General features: G+C 34.7%; 1 protein-coding gene across 1 annotated transcript; it reads left to right on the plus strand.

The window, feature by feature from the left end:
- The first annotated feature begins 357 nt into the window (after positions 1-357).
- Positions 358-6,357, plus strand: LOC127844171 (uncharacterized). The gene is made up of 4 exons (XM_052374228.1): positions 358-505; positions 1,911-2,106; positions 3,230-3,383; positions 5,362-6,357. The coding sequence occupies exons 2-4, from the start codon at positions 1,918-1,920 to the stop codon at positions 5,424-5,426; spliced, it is 408 nt and encodes a 135-aa protein (XP_052230188.1). The 5' UTR covers positions 358-505; positions 1,911-1,917; the 3' UTR covers positions 5,427-6,357.
- The last annotated feature ends 14,386 nt before the right edge of the window (positions 6,358-20,743 follow it).

A 20,743-nucleotide genomic window follows, 5' to 3' on the forward strand; every position in this document is an offset into this window, starting at 1 on the left:
GTTTTAAAATCCACATGGGCTTTAATACAATTACTGATTAAAATTTGAACAGTTATAGAGTATGAGCAGGGCGGAAAGAATTTGTATGGCAGTATATCTTAGTGTTTGCAAACTAATTCAAATATTACCATATATAGGCACGTTTAGATAATTGTAGTGGCATCACATTCTATGTGAATTCCTCAGATCACGCAGGCTCCATGCTACCGATCTCGATTACATTCTTATTATTCGTTTAAATCTATTAATTTCAGTGGCTGAAATTGAGGTTATCCTCATGCGTCTGCCGTACCTGGTGATTATCTTACCAACCAATCGGATGCAATTACGTAAGCTTTTGCCCGGGTAAAATCCGGGTAAAATCATGGATTCCATCGGGCTACTTGCTATAAAATTAGACGCTTGAGAAGGAAAGGCAAAGGAGGTCTACAGCCATCGGTAGTTCTGCTTCGACGAGCGGTCTCAGTAAGTCAAAAGGCAACGTCTAAGCGTATTCAAACCAAAGGTAAAACTTATACATTGTGTTCTTGTTTGGCTTATACATGGTATTGTTTAATTTTGTTAAATGCGAAATAAGTATTGAAACATGTCGTTTAATGCAATTGTTAGTAATAACAAATAGCGTAATTTACTTGAGAAATAATTTAATAAGGATATCGAGTAGCATTGAATTATTAAATAAAGGCAACTGACGCAGATTATTTTATAGGTCGCACACTTTGGTCTGTAAACGATATAAACTATTCATAGAACTGTTATTATATGCATGTTTTAAAAGAACTTATGTACTAAGACAATGCACATTTTGAATTAAATATTAAACACATTTGATCATTTTGGGGAATGTATTAATGGTTAATTTTACCCACCATATAACATTTGCATACAATTTAAGACAGTGGTGGGTCTTTTATTTTTTTGAAGCTGTACCACATCGTATTATTTTTTGAACATTTAATGTTTTTAAAGTCAGAATTAATTATTAAGCAGTAAATGCTTTAAGTTAAAAATAACAATACATGCCGTATATGTATAGTTAATCAGAGCGGAAGAAATGCATTTTCGTGTTGTTTATTTTATAAATAAAATAATAAATTTGCCGAAGCTGTAAAATTTGACTCTGTTCTTGATTTATTCAATAGTTATTTCTGGAAAATATATGTTATATAAATCATAAAATACGCATATATAAATAGCGTGTGATGGTTACTTGTTTTCGTTCGTTTCCGAATCAAAGAAAACACTGTTTGTTTTTGTTGTTACGAAATGGGCTTCGATTCTCCACCCTGACATTGGCAATTTTTCATTTATTATTTTTACCTCTTTATGATCACAAAGGATATGTACACATGCCCAACTGCGCATAATGCAATGCGGAACAAAATATTACTATAAAATATAACAATCATAATTGTCTTGATATCACAATAAGTGCATATATGCAAATTAAGTAGAACGTAATTATTATAACCCGATTACAATCCAATTCCGAACCCATCTAATGTCTTATTTGAACGAAAAATACTGTTTTACATGTTTACATTTCAAGGTTTGTTCAGAGGTTTAGAAAGCTCATCCCAACTTTTTGTTTTCAATATTTTAAATGTAAATGTATCATTTCTCACTTTTTGAACAGCCAGCTTTCAAAACGAAACTAAGTATACTTACAATCTTAAAAAAATATTATTTCCGACGAAAACCGAAATAAAACGCCGACTTTCCCGAATGAAGCCGTATTTACTTGAGTGCACTCTATTATGAATGATAACGTCAGTTGAGATCGTATAAAAACGCTGGAGTTTATTAGTCTTTACACTACCTTAAGAATAATACCCTGACATATACTTGTATCTTAGGCAAAGCAAAAGTAATAGTATCAGTAAATGTGTATATATTTAAACGATTTGCAGGACAAAGATGCTGTACGTGCTGATTCTAGCGATTGCCCTCGCATGCGTCTCTTGTGATGCTTTTGGCTTCCGTGCAAGAACGAAAGAGGACAGTGGAGCACTAGATCTCTCTCGCCGTCAGTGGGGGTATTACGGTTACCCGTATTCCGGTACCATTGCGATTATCGTCGTTGGAAGAAGAAGGAGAAGCGTTGAGGTTAGTTTAAATCAAGTTATGTTTGGTCAATTATGTTTGTTTGTTTGTTTGGAATTTTCGCCGTTACCAACAGTATTTCAGTCAAAGCACAGCTGTCAGATAACCTTCTCGCATTTTCCTATGATATCTGGTTTCCCAGTTTAAAGTACACAAACAAGTAATTGACAACTACCCTACTTGAAATAAAGGTAGGGTGTGATGGCCGTAGAAAGGATGCCATGAATAATCACCACATAAGTCGCGTTCTGAGAAAACTGGGCATAATGCATGTGCGTAAAGTGTCGTCCCAGCTTAGACTGTGCAGTCCGCACAGGCTAATCAGGGACGACACTTTCCGCCTAAATTGGATTTTTGCTAAGAAGAGACTCCATTTAAACGAAAAATGTCATAAAAGCGGAAAGTGTCATCCCTGATTAGCCTGTGTCGACTGCACAGGCTAATCTGGGACGACCCTACACAGATGCATTATGCCCAGTTTTCTCAGAACGCGACTCACATAAGTTATGCGGTCGCGCCGGGGATCAAACCCGCAATCCTCGGGTTTGTAGTACAGCGCTCTAGCTAAATAATAAATAAATAAATTATGTCAAAACCTTTAAATCAAGCTTGGTGCCTTGTGTAAATTGCACAGTGTCTGCGATACACGAATCGGAAAGAAAGTCCAGAAACATTCGAATATTGTAAGAAAGGATTTTGTACAATGAAGAGATTGGTATAGTAATGATATTGATTTTTTTTTGTTTATACGAATGAGTATTCGTGGTAAACAATGTTTAATACTGTCAATTATATATCCAAACATAACGAAATACACATATTACATATTTTCTGACCTTTATATGATTATTAACATATTCCTGTATTAGTCAGTTGTTTGAAAAGTAAGTAACCGAATGTTAAAGTTTATAAATTCAAGACTGTTACATAACCTGATGATAACGATCAATTACAAAGACATTGCTTTGATGAGTGATCAAGAATACATGTTGTCATGAAGATTTTATATATGCATAATAATAAGCAGCATTTGTAAAAGCAACTGTATTGCAACTGAAACAAGGCAGTGATTAAATCAATTTGTGTCTGTGTTCGTATACACCTGTTAAAGCATTTAACGTTGCAGGGGGAGCGTTTCAAAGTGGATATTAAAGCAGATCCGTGCGTTTTCGAGATTTACGATGCAAACAGAGATGACGTGATAACAATGGATGAGCTCGAAGCGATTTTTGGAGAAGGAGAAAAAACAAAAGAATTGGGAAAGGTGCTTGACGATTCCGGTGAGTTATTCTGGTTTATGATTCAACCTAATATGAGTCTCGCTCTGCGAAACGGGGGTTGAATGCATGTGCGTAAGGTGTCGTCTAAGATAAGACTGTGCAGTTCGCACAGGCCAATCAGGGTAGACACTTCCCGCTTTTATAGTATTTTTCGTTTAAAGGAAGACTATTCTTTACAATACATGTAATCCAGTTAAGGCGGAAAGTGTCGTCCCTGATTTGCCTGTACGGACTACACAGGCTAATCAGGGACGACACTTGACGCACATGCAATAAACCCCAATTTTCACAGGGCGAGGCTTATTTACACAAACTCAAACTCTTATACACAATTAAACACATGTTACACAGATCGGTCGCATTGGACTATTTTATGTATAATAATGCGCCTCCTAGCGGATCCTATGTCGACTATTTAAGTTGTGCTTTCATTATGATATACCATAACATATCCTGTACATGTATTGAATTAAGCAATGTATATTTCCTTTAACTGGTCAGTGTAAAACATCGAAGAGTGGCAATATTAACTTCAGTATTGTTTATTTGTTGTTAATCTTTTTTTAAATACTCGAAATTCAGCTCTTTAATGTTGTTACACAATTGTTGGACAGATTCGAGCAATATTTTTTATGATGAACATATCATTTTAAATATCTAAGCGTTTAAAATTAGGACGTCATCAGGTCGTCGTCTGACGTCAACAAAGTGCGAGTTTGCATTCCGTCATGGCCGACTAATACATTTATTTCGTTATTTTTTAACTTATTACTATTAAATTGAAGTTCAAGATGTTTGCTTTAACACAATTTAGGAAATGCTATGTATATAGCTTAAATTAAGTATACATAACCATATGTTTTGGGCCTTTTAGGACCATTACTGCTGCTTAGTACTGAAAATGCATGAAGATGATCTTACCATTTAATAAAATGATGTTTTGATTCTTAAGCGTTTTAATCAAAGGCGAGATGCGCTTGGTACTTTGTAAGTTAAATTTCATCGTGCCTCAAACATGTAATGCCTGTTGCTCTGGTTTGACCATAATGTAGTTTAATTTTAATTGAATTGAAATGTATTCTTTGAACTGCTATTAATTAAAAGCCCCTCATGCCGTGAATTGTCCGCTTCAGAGCGGTGGCCCCAGATTTGTTCATGAGTGTGTGGTTGATATGCATTTGTGTTTCACGTCTTTAAATGTGTCGTTTGTAATACTGTTAGGCTATAGTTTGTTTCCAATTAATATAAGCCAGATGCTATTATAATATATATCTTCTGCTGATGCAGCTGAAGTTTCAAATAATATATGGGCCGCGCTCTGTGAAAAAATGGGTTTGTATGCGTGTGCGAATAGTGTCGTCCCAGATTAGCCTGTGCAGTCTGCACAGGCTTATCAGGGACGACATTTCCGCTTTAATTGAAATTTTTGTTTAACGAAAGACTAATCTTGACGAAAATTCAGTTTAAGCAGAAATTGTCGTCCCTGATTAGCCTGTGTGGACTGCAAAGGCTAATCTGGGACGCCACTTTACGCACATGCATTAAATCTCCTTAAATCTCCTTTTCCTATAGCGAGGATCATATAAGCTTCTACAACATTTATATACCTTTATAAAGTCGTTTTAGTTTGATGGTTAAGATAACCATTTGAAACTTTTTTGCAAAATTAACATACTGCTCGACTGCGGGCGACTTTAAATTAATTTAAACCTATTTATTTAAGCTCGATTGCATAGAAAGTACTTACTACTTATTTGAAACGCTCTCGAGTCCGTTTCCCGGCACTAGAACCAGTACTTGGTGGTTTTGGGGTAGATCTAAAGAACGCACCCACAATGGGGATCGAAACCGTGACCTTCCGGTTGCTAGGCGGAGACCATATCCATTACACTACTTCGACCTTGACTTTAAATCATACACTGATCTCCAGAATATGCCATGCATTTTTCTTGATTATAACGTTATACCTCTTTTGCAGGTGACGGTCAGGTGGACAAAGACGAATTCAAGGAGGACATGCATAAATATGTTGAAGGATGTTAAACTGGCGATGAACTATGCGTCAATGATTGTGTGAAAGTTGCTTTTATACGATTAACTCATACAGAATGTTTAACCCTTTGCATGCTGGGAAATTTGTCGTCTGCAAAAATGTCGTCTGAAGAATTTCAAAAATTAGCATTTTCTTCGATTTTTGTTCAAAGAATACTATAAGAATAGCAAACAGTTTGAATTCTGATGAGACGCCACGTTCTGTGGCGTCTCATCTGGATCCAAACTGTTTGCAAAGGCCTTCAAAATTCGGTTCCAGCACTAAAAGAGTTAATTATAACCAAATGTCTGCTTATTTCGAAACAAAAATATAAATGTTGGTAAAAACAAGCCAAACTGCCGGGGTTACGTAAGAGATGCACATTTTGGACATATAACGAGATTTATATATATATGTATTCTGATTTTCCTGCTTTCACTATCAATGTACACGTTTCTATATATATTTAATCAGAAATATAAACAACGTTTTACTATTTTCATGAGACATTTTGACAGTTGTTGCTAGCAGTAGGCTATTGTGTAAGCATACATCCGTAATTCAATTCAAAGTCTACGTTGTATATACTCTTAAATGCGTTTCAAATGAATAATGTTTAGTCTCACATAAGTCACTTAATCATTTGTGTTTTTTTTTAAAGATGAACACGCTTTCGTTATTTGCAAAGACACATTATCACGTTAATTTTGCAGTCGTATATATCAATCCTCATGCACATAAATTAATTTTAAGATTCCCTGGATTTGACAAAAAACGGGTAAATTTATACTTTCATGTATTATACCATCTTAACAATTTATGATTGTCGAGACCATATTGCGTTATTTAAACTGATTAATAATTAATTGATAAATGAACTTGCAAGTGTGTTACTTTGTATGTCTATCTTTGCTGTGATTAAATAAATCTTTAGCTAAACAACTTTTGTTTCTGTTTCAACTGACATGACTTAATATACTTCCCCCACGCTGCTTTGTCTCAGGAATAGCAGCCATAAGCATAGCTAATTTCAAGAGAAACAAGAAATATCTTTAAAAAAGATATACGGCGTTGATTGTGGTTGGAGTTTATGGAAGGTAAAGATTTAAATGAATGAGATCAAGGATAGCTAATATCTTTTTCTGTGCAGTTTTTAGCTGCATCAAACGCAGTACGGGATGTTACGCGGAGTTTTCGCGGCTTATTTTACATTATTACATATTGCTGGTCATAAACCTATAGATACAAAAAAGAAAACCAAAGTCAACCGGCCACACGCGAAGTCTCCGTACATATTTTAAATATGTATACGCGCGTTCTTCGAACAAACTTGTTTGAGTGGTTTATCGGGAATTGCTACGTGTATTTGATTCGATTATTAACAGTATCGAGAATCATCGCGCTCATACTTAATACATTAGTCAATATGCTGCAATAATACATTAGTAAATATGATGGAATAATTCTTGTTAATTAATTAAAAATAATATTTATCATGTTATTGTTGAAAACACATTAAGAATCTATTATTGACATGCCATAAAATAATATCGCTGGATATCTTCATTTCACATCTTTCTGGTGGTAAAGAAAATTCTGGTTCACCTAGTTCACGCTATAGCGTCTTTATTATATAACTATTATATAACTGACCGCGAACTCCGAACAGCACAGAAGGTCTGACCTGTATATAAACTCTGACAATCAAACACACTAACCGCGAACTGACCCCTTATACCTCGCGGGTTGAAATGCAACACATTAAAGTGAGGCATCGCTTCCACTGCTCTTTATACTTTTACATATAACATGTTGACAGGAATATGGAAGTCAGTACTAAATATGAGAACATGGCCTTTAAGTACACAACGTTCTCGCGCTGAAAATCCTCTGAAAATAAAAGATGTACGCACAAACTGTATTGATGTCGAGATTGAGTGTAAAACTGTTCTATCTATAAAGCCTTTTTATTAGAGATAAAACTGTTTCATGCTGAACACGCAGTAAAACAGTGTTACAAAGACGCGGACATGTTTCCAATGTTCTAGTGGTATTATCAAATCAGCCAATGCAGTCAATGAAGTGTATTCATCTGTACTTGGCCGCGGGAAGTTTTATTTGAATTCTATTGGACGCTAACAAAGGTCAGGCTAAGGTGAAAAGCTGGCGTATTCAGCTGACGCCGAAAAAACCCAGAAATAAATGACAACTGCGCACGTGGACATTGTATCTTGCAGACCGAGACTTATAGTGATGGCATGCGTAAAGTCTTTATTCAATAACATGTGGAATGTAAAAGGAGTTCCATAAAATTTGTATAATTTTATGCGGAGGAATCGACAAAACAACTCACAGACCGACAGACGAAGTGACTCCAATATACTGCCTGTCAAACATGGCTTGCGGTGGTATAAATATAAATGCACATATATTATTGAATATTTTAATCAACTCTTTAATGTACATAATAAACACATAAACAATTACTGTTCATAATAAATCTGCAAAGCCCACAACTTAGGCTCTACTTAGTCACAATCGGGCTACTTAAGTACGACTTGCAGCTTATTTCTTTGTGTAATGCCCTTTGTTCATTGCGATGTACAATCAATTAAAAAAGTGTGATAAGGTTTATTGGCATGGGCCTGTTTTTTTTTACCAAACTATGTGATTTCCTCAAACTACAACATATATAACATACTTCTTTAAACTAATTCACTGCAGTCAGTATTAACAAAAGCTCTTCATAATAGTTACAAAGTATAACCCCTGACGCCGCATATTTTATCTATAAGGGTTCACTTCAGTGAAATAGACCAGATACAATTCTAGTATGTGTTCTACAGTCCACCGATGTCTTCGCGATTTTCTCTTAAAATAAACATTATTTCTGATTATTCAATACCATGTTTATCGGTGAAAATTAGATAAGAGTATGGCAAACAAATAAATAATGGTTATCAGAAAACAACTGTAGAATAAGCGAATCACTTTATTATATCTATAATTCAGATCTGGAAATTATACTGCACATGCTCCTTGGCATGGAAGAAATGTATTGTTTTCTTTTTAAAATTCTAATTTTTCTGCCGAAACCCGAGTTTTTATGCATATTTTATCGGAATGTTAATACAGATATAAGACAATATTGAGTTGTAGGGTATTTTGCATTACACATACAATATATACATTGGCTTACAGAAACTATTGAGTTTAAATTTCTTGCTGCAAAAAAATCAATAATTATTTTATCATTATCACTTTATAATCAATTGAATCAAATGCTTTGTAGTGAGTCCTTATTTAAAAAAAGAATGCATGTATCCATCACCCCCCCCCCCCTACAAAATTGCTCATGTTCAGAGAATTTAGAAAGAATCTCGAACCAGCAATACTCCGATGAGTCCCAAGAGACCATACTGAGAATATGTTAATGCCAATTTTGGACTTGCCAATGCTAAGTTTGTTTTCTAATTTTAAATCCGCCATTAGGTCGACGTCGAGACCCCGTTAATTGTTTTCGACGCCTCGTTTTGCGTCCATCTTTTAAGTATTGATTCGACGCGTTGAATCTACGGGGGAAAAATTAGTAGGATATAAGATGAATTTGCAAATCGTACCGGTATTTGCTGTCAACGGAGTCTTTACGTTTCGGACAAAATTACTTAAGTGCTACCTTCGACATACAGTTATCCCAAGTGCGGACACTGATATGCTATATTCAGTATTTTCAGAGATTCTCATAAAAATTATGAGTACTTAATACTTGAAAATTCGGATTTCTCTATTCCAGAAATGTTCATTTTAAATTAACAAACGCTGACATATGTGTGATTTAATCATTTATATGTTAAATACCGTTTACTAAAAAGCAACAAAAACAATGGATAGAAAGGAAAATCTTGGCCGTTTTGATGAAACAATAAGTGAGAAGGGCTGAACATTTCTTTCTTCAGGCAAAAGTCAACTTAATAAGGGATGATCGGATAAAGGTTTATATCTGCAGTCAACATAAATGCGAATATTTGTCAGATGTGTATTTTGGGATACGGCAAGGCAAGGCCTCACGCAGTTGAAAATATTATATAAGGGTCAAAACAGGCGTTGGTCCTTGAATGGTCATAACTTATGCTGTGTGCTCAGACAAAAATAATGTCCTCAATGAGCTGCTATCTAATCATATGTACATGATCTTTATGAAAATGATGCACTCACCTAATCTTTGTAACAAACAAAACTCATATAAAGACTGAATGGATTTTTATAGTCTAACTCTTGTATTTGAAACGTCTGTATCACGGGCGTGGATAAGTTCCAGAGATCGTTTGTCATATTTCAGGAACCATTCCAAGATTTTTGCAAATGATTCGTAACCCAGTTTTGCTGTGAATGCATTTTCATCTCGTGAAAAACTTTCTCTAAAAAATACGAGCACAATATTTCCAGTTGCCCGGTTATAAAGTTCAACTTACACTTGAAATTGGGGATTTCGTTTCCTTTTCCATAACCGTTAAGTTAAATACTACAAAAAAACAACAATAATAAGATTCAAATCAGAAGCAATCGAACAGCTAATTGAAACAATATCTATTCATAATCTTTTAGAAGGATGATATCACCTCAAAACCAACGTATGAATACATATATACCAGCGTTGACTCATGGACGAGGAATATAACTCATTCAATACAAATGCCGCGATGATTTAAAAATCTTTGGATTCTTTCATTGCTGTGTCCATATTTTTCTTTAATATTTATGCTTTACTGAAATATAATTCGTCACAAATTATATTTTAGAGCCCCCTGCCAGAAAAGCTCAAATAAAGTTTATTTTCTTGGTGTCTTCAGTCGTTAACCAGTCCACTATCTCTTCTTTCTCTGGAATGTATTTTGTCGACATTTTCAATATCGAGTCTCGGGTGAATTCCGCTATATCCAGGTACCGGTGGAGGAAGGCAGCGTTGATAGAGCACAGACTGTTTGCTCTGGCAAAACTGGGAAAACGGGGCCAGCATGTGCGTAAAGTAAACCCTCATATTAGCCTGTGAATTCTGCTTTCCGCGTTTATAGAAGTTTTCTTTTAAATGAAGTCTATTCTTAACGAAATCCATTCTAGGTAGAAATTGTCGTCCCTGATTAGCCTGTGCGGACATGCATTAAGCCCCGTTTTCCCAGAGCGAGGCTCAAGTATGGTTTTTATTTCCTTTGTGAATCTTATTGTAACGTGCCTTTAAGTTGAAAGTGTCAATTATACACCTCTTTAAATCTATGCTCATTGTTCTAGATCGGCACTCAGCTGATACAGGCTTTACGTATCATATCTTATTGTTCTGTTTTTACCATGACTCCTGAACAGGCCATTTGAAGAAAAGTAAATATTAAAACACTCATGACAACTTATCACAACATACGCCCGTGACTGGCCCCAAAATGCGATGGGATAAAATCGCAGGCTAGGTCGCCCGCCATTAAAATTTGCTATATCTAAAGTTTCAATGAGATTGGTTAATGCAAACAAAATTTAATTAAGAAAACCACATCGTTTTACTTAGAGACCAAATAACATTATTCTGGCAAGTTGGGATAATTCAAGGGCTATAATTCATAAGTACTCTAGGCGATCAGGATGGAAAGCATATCGAGCTTGGCCGAGATTATATGCCCACATAGATTATAACCAAGTTGTATCCAATTTGAACTGTTTGAGTTCGAGACTCCACATTGTTAATTTGAGTCGTGTTTTGAGAAAACTGGGCATAATGCATGTGCGTAAAGTGTCGTCCCAGATAAGCCTGTTCAGTCCGCACAGGATAATCAGGGACGACACTTTCCGCTTTTATGACATTTCTCGTTCAAATGAAGTACATGTATCTTCTCAGCAAAAATCCAATTTAGGCGGAAAGTGTCGTCCCTGATTAGCCTGTACGGACTGCACAGGCTAATCTGGGACGACACTTTACACACATGCATTATGTCCAGTTTTCTCAAAACGCGACTCATTTGTATAACTCAATGGCTTTTCATAAGTGTTTGTAAATCAATCTGGTTGGGTATCAAACTGGGTCGCGTTTAAATATAAAGAAGTGAAACTCCAGCTGCTGGAACAGTATTGAATTCTTATTACATACATGTCCTTTATTTAACGCAAGAGACCGTTGCCTAAACAGTACAAAACAGCACAATACAGCACAATACAAGACAACATAAACACATATAAGAATAAAGCTGGGGTCACTGCCTTGGAACGGTCAATGCAAAGCATTGGGGGTTGAAACCGGTTATAGAGCGCTCAACCTAGTGTTTTTCCCATGCCATTTTAGCGTGGCGAAAAGCCACGCCGCCCTCCGGGATCGCCACCCTGCCCTTTTCAAAGGCAAATTTCGCCACGCGCCCTTTTTTTCAAAGGCAAATTTCGCCACGCGACCTTATCGATAACATCTTTATTGCCTTACGATCTAACTTGGTCCGCAAAATCAGCTTCCTTGATTGTCTGTGACGCTCCGACTGTGCTTGATTTACTCGCGAGACGTCAACGTCTAATCGACTATATATATAATCTATTAGAGTGCTCGATTTATAGGTAGGTCTCTGACTGCTCCAAAGCTGTGAATTAGTCATGCGTGAATAACCCCGTGTCAGTATCAATTAATAATGCCGAAGGCTATATTATACCAAGCGCACTTTTCGGTCCGCAATGTGTTCTCCTCCACGATAAAATCATTACTTTTGATGAAAAACTCGATGTTATTCTCGTGGCAATTGTGCATTGCATGCATTATTTAGTTATATCAAAACATATATTTTTACGCATAATTACATTTAAAATCACAAACAAATTTATTTTTAACGTTTTCGTCTTTAAGATAATTAGATCTAATTATTCAAATAATTACTGAGACGTATACTAATTTAACAAAATGCGAATCGCGTATACGATTTAACGTTGCTATGCGCACCTGTCGCTTACATCATTTGACATTTTATCAACATGGCGGACTATCCTACCGCAACCCAAATTCGACGACACCTAAATTCGACTATGTTCTATTTGTATTGATTAAATGGATGATTATTGTCTTGGAATCATTTCAAAGTAATACAGCCGAGTTTAAAATTATTATTTTGTGCTATCAAACATTTCATTATTTCTTTCATTATTTGCTAAATATTGCTTCATGTAACCGTTACATCGTCGAATTTGGGTCACACTGGGATATACAAAATTTAATTGTGACTCGGCAAAAATGGAAAATAACGTCGTAAACGATCGAATTAACGATGGAGATTACACATTAAGAAGGAATTAATGAAATGTCTGTGATAATCAACGATGCATAAAAATGTTTTAGATAGCAACAACATTATTTATTTATTTGTTATCTACTCGGTGGATGTATGTCACGGAATCGCGTGTTTGCATATTGTTAGCGATCAATTTACTCGCAATGTTATTTTAAAAATCTGTCAAGATTATTGTTAGAAAATGGGATAAGACAAACATGGTTTCATTTATATGTTAGTGGATCTGTGTATAATCAGATTCATATGCACATATTGCTTTATTATCTTTGTCGTGCTGTACAGTTTATTGAAACAGCATGGAACTTAAATGTACATTGCAAGGTAAATATATTAATATAAATCATAGTAAGTTAAATACATCTATTACCATTAAATGTGCTTGTTTATATTTTTTCCACAACTGCCTCTGATGCAATTACATGTTTCTCCCTAATTCAGGTATTCACGGAACGTTTTTGCCCTTTTTTGCCTAAACTGCGCGCTAAAATGCCCTTTTTGAAAGTAATGCGCCATGCCCCTTTGCCCTCCTGGGAAAAACACTACAACCTCACACTTGGCCCAGCAATATTCATAATACATTTAAGTGTAAATAAAATTTAACGTCATAGCATTGTTACTAAAATCAAACAATAATAAAAGGGAATTAAAACGCATTCAATTTAATTACAATTTAATTACTCTATGGTATTGAAGATACCAGAGCAACAGAGTTACAACTTTTTGACGAACGATAAAATGAAACTACAAACAAGTGTCAACTACATTCCTTCTTTATAGAAAAATATTTAAGAGTATAGCGTCATTAAGTTAATATTTCAGATAATCATCGCGCAAATACAGGAAGAAGCAGCAATAATGGGTGTAAAAATTCCATATTACATTGCTTGGTTGTTTATGTGAATGCTAAAAATTAAATTAGTAATACTTAAATAAAAAAGAACGCCTATCAGAGAGAAAAAATAAATAAAATTGAACGTTATAAACCCAGTGACATATGCATATAGCTTACAACTGGAAAGTTGATCGTATGACGTCAAAAAATTCATGTACCCAGGAACAGAGAAAGAGTTATGACGTAATTGACAGGCGAAGACACAATGACGTGAAAAAAATCCAGGGGCAGTACTCTTAACTAATTTTAAAACTATTAATGGGGCCTACTGCAAAATTGTACTACTGATAAAACAAGTTTAGTTGATTAAATATTAAGAATCAAATATATAAAAATAGTTATTCCATTAAAGCGACATTATTGGAATCAAACAGTATATAGGTGTTTTGACAACTGACGACAGAAATGATTTGATGTACGATTTGAGTCCAAATGTAGTTTTCATGCAAATTTGTTCATACGACACAAAGACACAATTTTGTTCAACAGTGAAAAATGCCTATAATATCACTAATGATTCTAAATTTTAGAAGAAAGATATAGTGAATCGAAAACCATCAAACACGTGTTTTTAAGTACATAAGCATCGTATCCTTTTGATAAAAACAAGTTAATTAAATTGAAAAGTTTAATAAGAACATTTGGGTTAACATATTTTAATTTGCGGACACGCTTCAAAACATCTCCGTAAAATGATGGATGGGAGATTCCATTATTTAAATGCCATTTTAAAGAAACATTATATTTTGAAATTAAATCACCATACTTAGAGTAAAATTTAGCAAATTTTCTTCATAGGTTATGATACAAAAAGCCTTGTTTTAGCAATTTTTTTGTTAATATTAGATTACGATCATTAAAATATTTAATACATGAACATGCTCTGGCATAACGTACCAACTGCGATTAATAAAAATATTTAGTGATACTTGACGGCTGGGATGAATGGATTGGTACAAAAGGGAAAGAGTCTGTGCCAATTTTGCTGGAAAGTTACCGACAGTGTTCTGTGCTTACGACAACGAGAGTGTGTAAAATGAAGATAAGATACATCAAATACTCGGAAATGGGCACATTGATAAAACTGGAAAGCGTGCTGGATCCACGTAAGCTTAGCGAACTACTTCTGACTCGCCTTGTAAGCGAAGATGAACTGTATGAGAAACGCGCAAAATTTTCATTAATAGTCTTAAATCTAATGAACTGATTTTGTCTCCAATGATTTTAAGCGTTATGGTATGTTCGTGGGTGGAAGATATTCATTTGAAGCGGTCGTTGTGCGAAATATACAGTGTTCTACGTGAATGTCTCTTAACAAAGGCAACGGAAGCAGATACATGCATTTTGGATCCATTCCAAGTTTCGTGTTTTCAAAACAACGTTTGTCTTCAGGCCAACATTAAGCTTAAAATTTCTATCCCAAACTGCTTTTTGTCTGCTGTTTTCAGATTGCAGGGAACGTTCTGTTGTGTTTAGTGACAAAGAATTGTCAAAGTTTAGGTCCAAAAAAACAAAAGGCGTTTGCCCTCAAAACAGGAATCATAACAGAGAGAGAGAGAGAGAGAGAGAATGTTCTACACTTACCAGGGAGTCATCAACTCTCTCATTCCTTCATAAAATTGTACACGAATTTCTTTCTGCATTTCACATCCCGAACAACTCAAGCGTCATACAAGATGTCTTGGCAAATATCTGAACATGTTTTCTGATGCATATCATTACATAGCACAGGTTGAGCGTCAAATCAAAGTGAATTATCATGTCTGATGGATTATCACAACGATTTCTTTCTATTTGTATTTCAGGTTATTTATACAAGTAATCTCAACTTGTAATGTCTTTAAAGAAGCAAAAGCAAACCAGCATGACGAGAGTGACATTAATTTGAAGCTTGGTATCTTTTATTTCGCTGCACATTCAAACACTAATGCTTCGCCGCTAAAGATCTTAATGAAGAACAAGTCTAACGTTAGTTTTTTACACGTAGATGATAAGAAATGTACATCCTGTAGGGATGAATATCAGGAATACTCATCGGACGTTTCTGATCGATCTGATACTGAAACAAAATACTTGGACTAAAGGTGCTGCTGTTGCGGAATCTTATCCAAGCTGAGCTGATATGGGAGAAAAAGTAAAAGCTTCTTCACATTGCCTCGAACATCTTGAAGGTGAGGACTGTGGTGATATCGACTTGGCAGCATGTACAAAAACTAAAAACAAAATAAAAGAAAGCTGGAAAAGGGAGAATGATGTTTATCATAACTTAACCTTTTATTGGGAAGTATATGTATATGTTTAATATAGTGTACAAATATTTTATACGTACGCAATACACTCAATAGATCAATCGATTACTTCTTTCAGATATTGAAGTCAGTACATATAGGTGTTCACTAGACTTATTAAATTCATCTTCACTAGTAATTGAATCATAAAACGGCGGCCATCTTGGACGCCATCTTGGATGTCTTCGCCCTCCAGCACTTTCCAGAAAAATGATATCTTGTTCTGAAATCTACAGACCCTGGCGAATATTTTGGTATATAAAACCCTCTGTTTATGAGTTGTGGCCAGTTAGATGTTATAAAGCGTAACAAATTTGCAGCACTATGCGGCTGATATAGCACGATCACGTCAAACGAAGTATTGTATCATAATCTGAATTTGTATTTAACATCATAATGAAATTGAACCTAATTAAGCAAAGTATTTTCTTTTTTTTTAAATATTGTATACATCGGTCATTTGTTTTTGCATATATCGCTCAAATATACTTAAAGGGTCTTTTTGGCCAGAGAAATAGGAGTTTAATTGTATTTCTTTTAAAACAGAACAGATTGCTTAAGTCATTGCATCATATCTAGTTTCAGGTACTGTGTGACATATACATGTAGACTGCGGTTGCCCTTTCATCTGACTATTGATAGTACTTACAAATAGTTGTTTTGTTTATTTGTTAGAGGTCCTGTGTAAAAGAAAGCGTTTGATAATCTATTCACAGTTGCACACTGAATGTTGAGGCGTATTTTTACTATGTAATTGTTCAACATGTTGGAAATACATGTATACTTGCTTTTCATATATCGTCTGTTAGTTTAAACCTATTTATTTAAGCTCGATTGTATCTAAAGCCTATTGCTTATTTGAAACACTCTCGAGTCCGTTACCTGGGACTAGAACCAGTACTTGGTGTCTACGGGGGGAACGCTCAAACAATGGGGATCGAACCCGTGACCTCCCGGTTGCTAGGCGGAAATCATATCCACTACGCCACGCCGATATGCTTCTCAACAAAACCGGTAAGTAGGCGTTAAACTGATTAAGGATATATGATCGTTTCCACTTTACCTTATTTTTTTTACAATGGCGTAAAAGCTAATACATACTAGATACTAACGTCTTGTGGCGTTTAAGTTATAAGCATAATACAATATGTGTTGATTCTGGATATAATTGTCAAATTATTCCAAATATGTACAAACATATTTTTTGAAAATGAAACAATAACCTACATATGCAAATAAGAAAATATACAAAGGTTAGATGGTGGGTGGGGTGATGAATTATTATGAGTGATACCCGAAACATACATTTTAATTGTTAATAATAAAAGTGTTGTTATACACGTGCCATTTATTATCTCTCACATTGAGATGATGTATTAAATTGTATTCTGTGTAGTTTTTATAACGATTTATAGAAAAATTATATATAATGATGCATGTATTCTTTGTATTTTCAAAGTCATAATTAAGCCCTTTTTAAATGGATGTTGCAAAAAATAATTCACGGTGAACGTTCAATGTCTGTATCTATATTTAAGGCTGATAAAGTTTTATTTGTTTGTATCTATATTTAAGGCTGATAAAGTTTTATTTATTGTGCTAAAAGTAAAGCCATGTATATGTTTATTATAAAACAAATATGTTTATTATAAAACAATTATTACATTTGATCCGCTGATTTAGTTGTTAACAACTTTTGTCCCATATTCGAACTTGGCCTAGATCTGTCTAAATAACACTCTGAAGAATTTTGATAACGATTGGGTCATATGTATGACTTCTAGAGTGGTAGCATTTTGACCAAATTTCAACTGTATAGAGCGAAACATTTGGCCCTTATAAAATCTAAAAGTTGACGCACCAGATGTTTACCATACAAAGACTGGTCACCAGATGTATACCATACAAAGACTGGTCACCAGATGTATACCAAACAAAGACTGGTCACTAGATGTATACCATACAAAGACTGGTCACCAGATGTATACCATTGACAAAGACTGGTCACCAGATGTATACCATACAAAGACTGGTCACCAGATGTATACCATACAAAGACTGGTCACCAGATGTATACCATACAAAGACTGGTCATCAGATGTATACCATACAAAGACTGGTCACAAAAGCTTTTCCTGATCTTATCTTGAAGTAAAAAATAGATATTTATGCATTACCACTCTTTATTTTTAATTTACATTTGAAAAGTTCTGGTCAAATGATGACGTCATGTAACAAAATTGGTGTTAACCCATTTTTATCTCTGTTTGTTTTAATTGCCAATTATACGCCAATGATGTTCTCCTATGAAAAATTGGAAGCATGAAGCACAGTATTGCGGTTATGAACTCCTTTAAATCTGAAGGTCGTTGGTCACTCTATGGAGTTAAGCGTAGCATAACAGCTTTACGTAAGCACGTAAATACATTAATGGTTGTTGTCATATGAAGTAAATTTACGCCTACAACCATAGCGAGAGAATTAAAAATCTTGCTTTTTCAATTTTATTAAATAACTTAATTTCTTAGCCTACACAAAGTTTTATGAAAATTAAGCAATAAGTATTGCCTGTGTGTGCTAACAATGCGCATTTCATGACGAACGACTCACAAAATCACAAGTTCAAAAAAAGCATGGTGTTTATCCAGCACCTTGTAAATAAACAAAAAAAAAACATCATTGTTATTCCATTTTTATCAATACGTCAGCATATTGTTGTGACATTTTCGGAGTCCATTGACTTGACCAGGGTATTGTTATCCCACTTAACCTTTTCCCCCATAAGAAGCAAAGTGAAAATGGCTTTTGCAACAAGCATTACAACCAGAGCAGCCTGCGAGTAACTTGCAGTCTGTTTGGGTTTTATGCTGTTTGCTGCTTATCAGTGACTTAGGGTTGGAAATGAAGCCTTTAAAACTTGAATCTTGTAAGAAAGGTCTTTAATACTTTGTAAGGGACTACAAATGAGTCAAAATACGTATCTAAGTGGTAAAGGGTTAATAACAAAATACATGAGATAATCATTATATAGCACTTTTTGAAAAATATAAATTATAAGATTGCATAATTTCATTATCGAAAGATTGTTATTTTTTTATCAGATAACCGTTTTGGTTTGACCTGCACAGGTCACAACACACTAAGAATATTTTAGGTAATTGCCTGCAACTAAAGTAAAAATGCGCATCTGAAGATATCACATATGTCGTATGTAGTAACAAGAAGTTAACCCTTTCAGCGCTGGAACCGAATTGTAAAGGCATTTGCAAACAGTTTGGATCCAAATGAGACGCCACAGAACGTGGCGTCTCATCAGGATCCAAACTATTTGTTATTCTGATAGTATTCTTTGAAAAAAAATCGATGAAAATGCAAATTTTAGAAATTCAGCAGACGACATTTTAGCAGACGACAAATTTCCCAGCATGCAAAGGGTTCAAGTAATAACAGGCACTGAATAAAGAACAGTAACCGTAATAAAAGACAACCATTTTAAGGAGCATCTTAGGTAAAGACGATAATCTGGATATATTAGAAATATCTTAAAGAATCATACAACTTTTACAAGATATCAGAAATCTTAAGAAATAACAAACCTCTTATGTAATGGAAAGCTTCTCAGTTAATTACATGCATGTAAAGTAAACCCAAAATATCTTAAGTAATGACACGAATCTTAAAGAATGACAAGCACTTTTAATAATTGCAAACATCTTAAAGGGCCTTTTCACAGATTTTGGCATGTTTTGAAATTTGTCATTAAATGCTTTATATTGATAAAATTAATGTAAACATTGCATCTAAAAAGCTCCAGTAAAAAATCAAGAATAAAATTTAAAAAAAGAAAAAAAAGGTAACCCTCAGCAGGGCTCGAACCACTGACCCCTGGTGTCATGGAGTAAGAACGACTTAGACCACTCGGCCATCCTGCCAGATACAACATTAAGTGTATTTTATACTTTATGTAAGCAATCCTCGTAATTTCACAAAATATAACGACATCAACAGAACTCTCCAAATTATTAATTCGTATCGCGTTGCAACGCTTTATAATTTTCCGGGTTTTAAATCGTCAAAAGATGCATATTTTGGCTATTTTAGAGCATGGTAAATGTTCAATATTACTGTTTCCTCACAAATATCATAACTAAAACGAAAATTTGCGAATCTGAAACAACTATTTTCAATTTTGTCAATTTACCCATACGTGAAAAGGCCCCTTTAAGTAATTGCGAGCATCTCTAGTAATATCAATTATCCGGAGACATTACAACCATTTTATGTAATTATAAGGATCGTAAGGAATCAGGAATCACAAGCCTGTTAAAAGCCCATTAACACTCAAAATCAACGAATATTTCGTAAAATATTTCGAAAAACTAAAGTTAACTCATACAAATCATTGTTCCTTACAGCAATAGCCAAAATTCAAACGCTATAATTTTATGTGGTCTGGTAAAATAGATTTGCCGAGATACAAAATGCACGTTTTTATTTTGTGTGTGACAATATATTCCCTGTGAATTTCCAGCGACGATATCCGAAATACTTTACGAATTATTCGTTGATTCTGAGTATTTATGTGGCTATTTACCAAAACATTTTTAGTAATAACACGCGCCTTTATGTAAACACGCGAAAGCAGTTTTTTACTTCTTGAAATGTTCAGTTTAAACTTATGTTTGTTGTAAATATTCCTTTAACGCTGTATTTAAACTAAGGAGTCATAAAATGGGGGCGTACATTGATTATGAAGATTAAACCGTCAAGTGTTATGCTGCTTAATATCAACAGCCACTGGCCGATTGTGATGTTTATATTGAAATAACCTCTCATTGTTAGTG

This window comes from Dreissena polymorpha, chromosome 9 (genome assembly GCF_020536995.1).
Source record: "Dreissena polymorpha isolate Duluth1 chromosome 9, UMN_Dpol_1.0, whole genome shotgun sequence".
Taxonomy (NCBI): Eukaryota; Metazoa; Mollusca; class Bivalvia; order Myida; family Dreissenidae; genus Dreissena; species Dreissena polymorpha.